Here is a 12,099-nt window from a genome sequence, read left to right as displayed (position 1 = left end):
AAATTAACATATTCTTGGGTTTGTTAAGGCGGAATAATAAAACCAGGATAAGGCCCTCTTTCTTCTCTGGATTTTCAGTCAATAAAGAAGCTTAGCATTAGCAATTAAAACAGTAAATTTACGCTTGGCTAAGAGAACTTTTGAAATTATTGATTTATACAAATAGGAATATTTTTATTTGTACTGGCGTATGCATAATATTCTTCTTCCTTCATTCATAATTAATTTTATTTATTATCATAAGTATCCTAATTTGGGCTTGCTCTATCCGTAAAAATAGCCACTTAACAATCCACGGCTAACAGCAAAGGGGTATGCTTGTTGAGATCTATGGCCTGAATTTTTACAATCCTCCACTGTATATGAAATTGAAAAACACACTTTTTCCTTGGAGGTAAATCTAAATAAACATTGAAATCAAAAATTATACCTATTCTTTTAGGGTTCTCATATGTTAGCTATAACGACCGGCTATGGAATTCGGAGCACAAGACCAGGACCTATGACGCACGTCTGAAAAAAACATATCGTCCATCAATGTCAGCCATGGAATACGAGGGAAGAGGAAGTGCAAAGGACCCCACCTGACCTTGGTTAACGCCCAAGATCCGCATTTTAGACTTTTAGGTCGTGTTATGTCAGCCTCCGTCTGGAATGGGTGTTTGCTGAGATTCCTTGGACTCCATACATCCGCCCTAATCATTGTGGAAGGGGTTGATCTGGACCATATATAAGGAGCAGGGTTTGATATTGACAGCATTAACCATCCACTCCAAGCAGTGAGGAGATACCCACGACTTTCCAACGCCAACCTCCAACATTACCATCAACATGAAGGTAATACTTTTACAGACATAGCGAATTATTTCACCGAACGACTTTCAACGAACCATTGACAATTGTGAACATGCCGTTTGATACAGTACATACATTATATTCGATTCGAAAATGGTGTTTCGCAATTCACTTCATGAAGAAATACCTGACTTAGCAAAGGTACCTGTGAAAAAGTATTTTGTACTACTCCAGCAAATATTTAATTTTCTAATTCCTTCATTCAACATTAATTTTATTCATTATAATAGTATGTAATTTGGGATTGTTCTTCCCTATAAGTAGCCACATACTCCATTCACGAATAACAACAAAGAAGCATAGTTGATGAGATCTATGTTATGAATTTTTAGACTCCACTTTAATCTAGTAATTCTAAGGTAAACTACGAAATTTTTTAACATCCCAATACCTCCAGAGAGTTCAAAGGCGTTTCGCGTTATAAGGTTCATCTGCATCTTTTTAACAAGCATATAACAACTGCAAAAACATTCCAAAGAAGATATTTAATTGCTTGAAGCAGGTTTGGCAAATATGAAATAAAATTTCGATTTTTTTCTGAACAACATTTAGAAGTGATAAAGTCATATTTCGGATTATTAATAACAAAAGTATTTATATAGCTCCTAGGTGGATTTTACATAAAATTACACCCCTTAAAATCGTGCTACCAGAATACTTGAGATATTTTAATCGCATTCTAATGGAAATCATTATTTTCTGACAACCCTTCCAGGCCTTCCTCGCTCTTCTTTGCATCGTTGCCGCCGCCAGCGCCGGGTACATCCCCGCCACCACCCTGGTGAGGACCCCCAGCCTGGACAGCGCCGTCATCAAGTCTGAGCGCCTTGGAGGCAACTTCGCCTACTCCAGCGTCGAGGGCCACTCTTATGCTGCCGTCTCTCCCGTCGTCCAGCACGTCGCCACCCCTGTCGCCGTCTCCTACAAGGCCCACGCCCCTGTCGTCACCGGCTACACCGCTCACGTCGGAGCCCCCACCCTCTACGCTTCCCACTACGCCGCCCCTTACTCCTACGGCTACGGAGCCTACGCCCCCTTCCACAGCTCCGTCGTGGTCGCCTAAATCAATTTAATTTATATTTGTAAAAAAAATCACCCCATATTTTCCAAAAACTTTACCATCCCCGACTGAGAAAATGTGATGAAAACGCCGACACCCTTCCGGAGCTGTGTAGGAGACGTGTGAGTGGGATAGCCTCGCTGGATGACCGGCCGCACCGTGCAACTGACATTGGCGCGCTCGCCGATAGAGAGCGCGCAGATTGCGGAGGAGACGGGCGCTGGAACCCGAGGTTCCGCACCTCGAAGTCCAAGGCTGAACTCGCAGACGCCGCCCTTCTGATCTCTTTGGTTGGGCGGGAAAAATCGCGAGCAGCCTCTGGAGTCCTGGTCACCTTGCACGACATGTATACCTCGGAGTGGGTTCAATAAAAAATTCTCCTCACCTGCAATGATCTTTGTTCTCATTTCTACCATCCTTTGCATTAACCACAGTCACCTGTATAGCCGCTGCACATAATTCAACCTCATGCAAGGCTGAATTATTCATTCATTAATTTCAAGTCTATCTGATTCCCCGAAAGTCGCCTAAATAGGTGTCTTTTGGGCGGCTTCGGATGCAAGCCGTTAAGCAGTGAGAAAATTCAAAAATAAATATTTATTTATTACCACACCACCGAAAATAGATTTGTAAGGCCTTTATATTGGGGTTTTCATAACATCTAACGATTAAACTTTCACGAACACCCATGCCAGAGAGAGGTGAATGTCCAGACGGGACTCGAACCTGCGGCCATCGGTCTTGCATGCTAGGACTTCACCCCACCGTGCCGCCCACCGAGGCTGACTGACTATATTGTTAGGTTTGACTGCCTGGGTTTCACCTGGAGTTTTTAAATTCCATTCGGAGGAAAAACTAATCTTATGGCAATTCGTTAGGAAAAATTCCTCCCTTATTTTATTCCTTGTGCACGACCACAAAATGTAGTGTGGATCTCATATGAAGTCCTCCGCGTCGCACAGTGGGCGGAAATCGGAAAAAGCCGGACAAAATTACAAAATGGAATTCTTAAAGCTAGAAAATTGAAACCGCTTGTAAACTCAAAAATAATTCAACTTTATTGATGTGTACTTCATTTGACATGGATCTCACCCGTTACTGAGATACAGAGGCTCATTTGACGGGCTCGCTCTGAAACATTCGTTGTTCTCAACTCTTCTCTAGCGGTTTGAAGCTTAAATTTAAATATATTCAAATAATTTCTCAGGTTTACTTAAAGTTCTTCCAACATATCTTCCACCAATTCTAAGGCCAGATCAAAAGATTTATGTATATACCTATTAAGCATAGCGAGCACTTATCTAGGAAGTTACGGTATCAAATGCTTAGATATATTTTTAGATTATTTTTGATCTGCTGGAAAATTTCAAAGGTCTACTTAAAGTTCTTCCACCAATTCTAAGGCCAGATCAAAATATTTATGTATATATGCATTGAATCTTGAAGGCTTAAGCATCTTTTTTAGTCATAATATTAAAAGATTAAATTTTCGATTGCGACACGGTTCTTGGGTGACTTTTTCATTAAATATTTATTGAATGATCATTAAATATTTAGCAAAAGTGCTTGACATGAGCGGTGATTTTGAGCTTTCACACTGGTGCACGCAGATACCCCTCCTTTATATTTGCACCTCGGGGCACTAAAATTAGCAACTCCACACATTGATATGGACCCAATCCAGTGCCCGACTTTGGTGACGCGAGGCGACCACGCCTGTAAGGAATATTCGTCAAATTTTGACCGTTCATATTCGCGCGTACCTACTTTTTTAATAACTTAAGATGACGAATCAATAATACAGAGAGGTCTGGGTCAACGTAGGGTTAGAGAAACTCATTCTAAACAAGTACAGTCATTACGATAGTGGAAAAAGCTTCAGAATTGGGACCAATAGAGATTAAAATCCTCGCGAAAGCTTACGGCACTGTACAAATGATTTTTGGGACTTCAGGGTTCGATTTCCCAAAAGCCTGTTTTCACAGGTGGATGGATAGCTTCGGCAGAATTATGTGTATGGTTCTTGTGGCTAACTTTGAAATTCGTTATGCCTTCAATTAATTTAAATGCTTCCAGTTATATTACTAAACCTTTCGCGGTAAATGTTCTACAATATTAATGGATTTTGAGGAAACACACATCAAGACTTTAAAATGGCCAACGTTTCCTCTCCTATGCTGGTGATCTCATCGGGGCTAATAAACGTGTTGCCATTATTGACCAACACTTCATACGTGATAAGTGTTGGCAGAGAATTTTAAATTATAATACGAAAGACGCCCGGAAAATTCTTCGCCAGCACCCACCCCCTATAAATTGATGCTCGATTGCGGCAACACGGTCATAAGCCCTTGGTATGAGAAGTATAGATGAGGTCTCCGGTATATTTTGAGAAATTTGAAATTAAGAAGGAAATATGCGTAACTCATAAAGAAATAAACAATTGAGTTAAAATGGCCAGGGAAATCTGTTTCCCTTAGATTTCATTCAAATTCATACCCAATACTAGCAGTGCCAACCTGCGTGTTCTGCACCTGACCTAGCTGGGCGGTCGGTTGCTACCTTGTTGCTTATCATTGCCCAATCATGAGAATCATAGCCCAATTGCGAGAATCAGGGGCCGATTGCGAGAAATGGTCCCAGGGGGTTCGGGGGAATTAATTGTGGCATGCCAGAGCGTGACTCTCCTTTGCTGGAGTACAGCAATGATAATAATAAATTGTCTTTATTGGGCGAGATTGGGACGAGAAAGTCCCATCTTCCGTCTAACTTCTCGTCAAAAATTAAATTTTTGCAGTTAAATAAATTGTCAAGTTTCTCATGAAATTACATGCAGAGAGATTACCTGAAGTGACATAGAAGCAAGGTTTTTAATCAACAAACAAAATTATAAGTTAACAAAGTTACCATTTACCAAGATGTGAGCAAACGTGGGAAAAACCTAAGGATATTGAATTTCGTCCTTGTTGGAAAAACCCACTGCAGGAAAACACCCATACAAGAAGGCGGGCGTGAAGTAACTGCAAAAACCTACTGAAAAAGAGCTAATTTAAACATGGGTATCTACAAATACAAGACATTACGAGGAAATGTCACCCAGTACCTGGAAAAAAAATATATTTAGATGAAGCCAAGGAGAATCATTGCAGTGGGGAGAGTGGAATTATTTGTGGCTTGCCGATGGTTGGTCTCCCGTTTTGTGGGCAGGCTGTTTTCGATCCGTATTCGCACGTTTTTTTTCTCGCAACTTTACACAATGTCGAGCAACACCGCTGGGGCTAAGCCTTAAATGTGCATGCAGAGATTTTGCGTCAAACACACCAAACCCTATCCCTGTAGCACTTGGTACGACTGAAATAGACCCTAAAGTGTGACAACGCAAAATTCAGACATACTCGAAAATGAAAAGGAAACTTCGTTGATTTCCACTAATTTAATTGTCCGTACGACATGTTTCGAACCATAGACGTCATTATCAAGTACATGTCGTACGGACAAAATAAATTAGTGGAAATCAACGAAGTTTCCTTTTCATTTTCGAGTATTAACTTCCACATAGTTGAGCCTAATACAATTGAACGAATTAAGGCATACTGACACGCTACAAACTTAATACATTTAGATGACTAGTAGGTAACATCTCCAGTGGTTAAGACTGTAGTACATAAGGTCTCCGGCATAGGAGAGGAAACGTTGGTCACTTTGAAGTCTTGACGTGAGTTACCACAAAGGCCAATAATATTGTCCAAGACAAGTCAAACTCTCCAATACGTCTCGGAATTCCATTTCTCCCCGTTGAAAGGCTATGTAAGTTATTCTGTATGTTAATTTGTCACTTCCACCTTTTTTCCTCTCCCTCATCTCTCACACACATTTCGCCGCCCTAGTTCTGATTTTATTCTGTAAGGAAACGACAACATTCGGAGAGCTAGTGGATTTTAAAATGAATCGTTCAATGAGTCATTGATTGCTCGAGGTAACAACGATGATAGGACGCAAATGAACCGCTGCTGTGGAAATGAGCCGTTGCTCATACGCCTTAGGCGGTCACTAATTGAACTTCTAAATAATTTTCGTGTTTGGCAGAATCTCCGTCGTGATTTGACGTCATCCGAATTTTATTCCTAAGTTACAAATGCGGAATAAACCCCCTCCTCATACAGATGAAGTGAAAGTCATACTATTTGCCATTAATTGCCAATGCATTACTGATCATTAGCGAAGACAGGAAAATGCTAGTAATTTGAAATAAAAGGTAGTTGCTCTTTTCCAATATCAATTTTTTATGCTTACGTCGAATTTTGGCTCATAGAGCCACCATCTACACCTACATAATACCCTGCGAGCCACCTCTAGGGTGTTTGCCTGGAGATGATCAATCACAAGCATGAAGCATGCAAGAGGAACCAATCATCTGGTGCAAGAGTGGAAATGATTACGGAAAAGTGTAACTACCTTGTTTTTCAATGTGTCTAACTTCCAATGCATGACGCCTGAATCAATTGAATTTAAAATTGAGCACATTCATATCCATATTTGACAACAACGGAAAATTGAAACGGGCAAAAGTTATTGAAATATGTAAGTAGGGTGAAGCAATTTTTATAAAACACAATATGTTATGCATGCGCTCACAGACCGTTTTCGACAGAGAATCAACCGTAGCAGGAAAGGTGAATCATATTCTGCAAGGGGCGGCACAGCGTACTTTATGTGCGCTGATACTGATGTGTACTTAGCAAGTGATAGTGACTATTTTACGGCGTATTTAAGAACTAAGAACATTTATCGTTCATCTTGACGGAAAAAAATGCATGTCGCGATCATTATTCGTAGCATTTCACCAAGATATTTCTCAACTTCGTCCAACAAGACATATGTAAAATCCATACAAATTTAAGACCACTCCTTTTGCGTATAACTGCTCCTTTTTTTGAGCATGAGTCTTCATTTTTTTCCATTCACAGCTATTCACTTTTAAATTGATTACATTGCAAGAACATAAAAATGTTGAACTAATATTTACTCGAAATCTGATCCATAATCTCCAAGAAGCAACGACTTAAGTGCAACAACAGAGCATAATTAAATGACAGAATGATCGCAATAAAATAAAAGTATTGAATTTCTATTCTCCATTAATATTAGTAGAGCATAGCATACATTACAGCAAAACACTGAAAGAAACAGTAAAAATGATGAAGAGGAAAATGAGAGAATTGTGTGACAGTGGCCCCCACCTCAAGTTATGCGATTCCTTGGGATTCATTTTCCATCCAAACATCGCATAGTATATCATGATATGATAGACGGTAATTTCGCATTATGCCTTCATAAAAGTCACCACATAGATATCTACTCAATAATCCATATAATTAGACTTCGCGTAAATTATAAACCTATTCGCCGCAACAAATATTTCATCGAATGTATCAAAAATAAATTCCGCCTTTATTTGAAATGAGCATAAATATCTTTTAATTAATTAATTAGATAGATATTTTTCAAATATATCTTTGGATGGATTTATACGTCTCTCAAACTTCTACATTTATGACTTTCAATTACAGTTTAGCAATAATAAAAACAGGTGTTGCTCCTAAGAAAGAATTATTCTCATATACCGCAAATACAATTTGCAGAGGTTAAAGTCCACACTCATTGACCATTTTTTACACTTCTCAAATATTGTCAAACACTTATTTTGAGACTAATCATATATTGTGATCAGTAGTATATTGGCTATCACCACTAAGTCCCTTGGGTAACCTCAATCATATTAGTTTTTGAGGACCGTAATTTTGAAAAAATAAAATTTTAATAAATGTCATGACCTTCCCACAAAAATATAAGTTTCGAAAATAATTCTATAGCCGTAATTGTCAATCACAATTATGACATGGATAACTGCATTAAAAGTGCCAATGAAGATAATATCTGGTAAAAACTTCTTCATATAAAAATTTTCAACGGGAAAGGCAGGTTATGAGGGAAATAGTATAGAACCTTTAACGGATAATTACCATAATTCTCAGACCTTCAAAGTATAAACTCATGTACGCTAAGCCTTATATTGCAATTTGAGAGAATCAGTACCACATGACGAATCCATCTCTATGCTATTCAGTGCTTGGGTCAGGGTTACGTGGAAGTTTGAAAGGGAATGGAACTATAGTTCGTGAAACTCCAAATCACGGCTAAACCTGCTAGTCCTCCCTCAGATTTCCGCGGCGTTGGACTGACACTATCCTTTCCATGCTTTTGAGCCTTTACGGCATGTGTTGACTGCGACAACAGTTTTGCTGGAGTTCCATACGGCGAAAATGTTGTCGTCACACCCAACGAACGCAGAGAAGACCCTAATGTACGGAGAGAACAGTCACAAAGCTCCTACGTACCTTTGTGCCACACTTTCCTTTGGACGCCTCAGTAATTTTCCTCGGCGTGTAAATCGCCATACCCTTCGGTTATTCGTGTTCAAAACCATGCGCGAAGCCAAGAGATTGACATTTTGTCACTGACAAGTTGAAACCGTTGAAAATTAAGGCCTTGGAACTAATTCCAATCAAGGGATAACTGGATAAACCTCTCGCTCTCTCTCTCTGTATTATCCTTCATAAGCCAGAGAAAGGGAATTCATATGCCACGAAACCTAAAACCCTACTTTTAAACAATAACTCCTTAAAATGGACATACATATATCCAAATTACATTCAAAGCAGTCCATGAAAAATTTTCGCCGCTAAAATCTGTCATTACTTCAATCCGGGAGGAGATTAACTTAAATAGAGACAAGAAAATACCGAAAAGATTGACGTGATTAATTCTGTATAAAGAAATTATGCCTAAATTTCACAATAAAAATATTCAATGGAAAGAATCGCTCGTTAAAGAGGATTTAAAAAAAACTCCATTTACAAACATAGAAACTGATAAATAATATCGCCAAAAAAAGGAACTTTCAGGGGTTGCAAGCCATGAACTTGGAGTAGTAACATGGTATTTTAGATGTATTTAATTTATTTTTTCGTATAAAAGGCACCTGACTTCGTCTTGAAAGCATCAATGCACAATAAAAATGCCAGGTGCTCAGATAGAACGTTGATTAATAAATATAACTTCATATTTTCAGTTCCCATCGTAATTTTTTCATATTCTATCATACATCATAAAATTTTATCCTATGTGCGATAAGATAAAGAAATGTAGAATCTCATTTATCCACTTCGAAGAAAAATCAGGCATAAAGTTATTTCCTAAAATTTAATGAAGGAGTGTGGACCTAAGTTTTTGCTAACGGCTGATACTAATGTTTCAAGGCGTACACTACGCGATGATGTGTTACTTGGATAAAAAATTGGAAAAATATAAAAGTGATTAGAATAAATGATTTCATGTATAACTCAATTATTATAATATTCATGAATTACTGTTTGTTAATAGTAATTCTAGCATTGTTTTCCATATCCTCCCACGTTGCGTAGAAGTTTCTGCTGAGTCATCCATGATTAATGCTATCTAGAACGAAAAACATCAAAATAAAGTGCAGTAAATATGTTACCAAACAAGTGTATCGGCAGAAAATTTTCCACTTAAAAATTTTGAGTATTAAATACAAAACACATTGCCACACATCCATTATTATCGCTATCACAGGAGTTTTATCCGAAAGAGAAAATATAATGAAATAAGGAAGGAAAAATATATTCATTTTTCTCAGTTTATGTACACATTTGCACCGGTTAAACGTAAAACAGAAACATTTAAGTATCAGAGAAAAGAACAGACAAGAGATAAACTTCCTACTACGCGATGATCACTTATGATAATTGAACTGGTTTCATTGTTCCCATTTAGAGGTCGACCGTAAGTGAGCATTCGAAGAGACCAATACAAACGTACCCTTGTAAACAATTCAACGTATTATTCTGCTTGAACGTTGCCAGTCAATTTGAGGATACGCGTAAACAAAGCGTTAATTAATTGAGGAGATCTCTTCGCATGGATTTGATGCATTCAGAGGAGCAAATTGCTCACCAATCAAGTGATCACTGGGAAACATCGTCGAGATAAAAAAAAAATGAACGGGTAATCCCAAGTGGTGGGCGGTGGCAACACAAATGGCTGAAGCGGGGCAGGAAGGTTTCTGATAATTTTCATTAGATGTCTGAGTGCCAAGTTTTAAGTTTTCGTGAATACCCTTAAGCATTTAGATAGACAAAATAAAATCGTACAGGCACCTTAATACATTGGTGTAAAATAATACGAAAGGATAGCCGGGATTAGTAACAGTCAGCTTTAACTTAAGAAGATCTGGAAGTTTGGGTATAGTCGATTATTTGAATATACCATATTCCTCGATACTTGGTTACCATGTAAATCTTGACGAGTTTTCTACAAAATACTTCCTTTAATTAAATTACGAGTAATTAAGTGTTTAAGCTGCTCTACTCAGTCTTCAAGGAAATACATGATATGGACGTCTTGTATAGCTCGAAAGGTCATTAATTAAATTTCCCTCAAATAATAATACTGACACATAATCCTTGCCGAAAAACTCGAGAAATATACACAATTAGAGCTAATATTACTTCTTACGCATAATATTATGCTTACAGGCTGCTGAAAAATGCCTCAATAGCGTCATGTTGAGTTCATCTTGTTTGTATTCATGCATAGCCAACTTTTTTTATCGATACATGTGAAACACATCATTATTCACAAAATGGAAAAAATTAAAAGAAAATCAGAGAAAATAGAATTACATTACCACCACATCCACAGATATAAAAATAATAGTTTCCCAATAATAGTTTACTTTTATCTGTAATTACAACTAAAAACTAAACATAACATGCGTCTAATGCGTGTGTGTAATTCAATTTCCCATTTGGAACTCATTAAAAGCAATTAACTATAATATTATCAATAAATGACATTTTGTTACATCCATAATATATTTTTTAATTCCGAAAGGTTTTCGCTGATCGACTACAATCGAATGTATAAAATATTTTATGTACTTTAAATATATCGTGGAAGAAATTAAGATTCTTTTATTAATAATACGTAGCATACAAGCTTCAAGCTTCGATTTTTAGCAATTATAATAGTTATGTAATATTTCAACAAAATATAAGTCTTCAAATGTTGACAAAACATGTAATGATAAATACGTAATCACAAGCGTGTATTTAATTTTTTTTTTCAATGATATTTTATTTGTAAAAACTTCAAAACAGAGATATTAATACAGGCAATGAGCATGGAGAGAAAGAATTAAAACTATTTCGACACCCAAATAATTAATTTTCACAATATTATTTATGTCAAATATATCCTCTTTTCAAACTCATAACATGTTAAGAATAAAAATTAAACTTGAACTAACAGCATTATTTCCAATGATCTCCATAAATTTATTTCCAAGTACAATTTAATTACTCTCAGTGACAGAGAATACATGGATACATTTATTTAAATCCATAAGCGATGTAGCGAAACAGGAGCGCAGCAAGGAATTAAGACTAGGGGGGTTTTAGGCGCAACTAATACCGCGCTGCAGTGTTGCTAATCCGAAAGAAGATTTTACGACTGTGGGCTACGCATCCGCCACCCTTTCGGCCTACAAGCTTTCTAACTCGGTTCTGTGAATAGTTTGATGTTTTGTTTGCGATTCATCCGTCCCCATAATATTAGTTACAAATTTTTCCACATTAAAATATTTTTTTTAATTCTCAGAACTCTGGGGGAGTTTAATCCCCTAAACACTCCCCTCGCAGCGCCACTCCAGCAAAACATCTCTGAAAGAGACACATGAATCACATTTCAACTTTTTATGCATTCGTCGGAAAAATATATTTTAGTTTATCACGGGTAAATTGGATTTAATCTCTTTTTGATGTGAATTCAATTCATTACATAGCTCTTACGTTTGCTAATTATTTCAATGGCAGATTCGTGTAAAAATATTACCAAAAAGTAGGCAAAACATTAAACAAAATGCACTAAAGTTTCTAGACAGTTCAGTTGATATGGTTACCTTCATTTTTGCGATGGATAAATTTTTAAATAAAATAGGGAATTTTTGAAGGGTATATTGTTTTAGGTATAACTGACCAGAATAGGGACTTTACAAGCGCGGATGACGTTATCTATCACTAATACGCATCACATGCGTACGT

At 37.3% G+C, this 12,099-nt stretch overlaps 1 protein-coding gene across 1 annotated transcript; it reads left to right on the top strand.

Annotated features, from left to right (window-relative positions):
- The first annotated feature begins 765 nt into the window (after positions 1-765).
- LOC124165381 (pupal cuticle protein G1A-like) lies at positions 766-2,306 on the top strand. The gene is made up of 2 exons (XM_046542765.1): positions 766-837; positions 1,571-2,306. The coding sequence occupies exons 1-2, from the start codon at positions 832-834 to the stop codon at positions 1,916-1,918; spliced, it is 354 nt and encodes a 117-aa protein (XP_046398721.1). The 5' UTR covers positions 766-831; the 3' UTR covers positions 1,919-2,306.
- The last annotated feature ends 9,793 nt before the right edge of the window (positions 2,307-12,099 follow it).

Source organism: Ischnura elegans, chromosome 9 (assembly GCF_921293095.1).
Source record: "Ischnura elegans chromosome 9, ioIscEleg1.1, whole genome shotgun sequence".
Lineage (NCBI taxonomy): Eukaryota > Metazoa > Arthropoda > Insecta > Odonata > Coenagrionidae > Ischnura > Ischnura elegans.
This window is presented reverse-complemented; position numbering and strand designations above follow the sequence as displayed.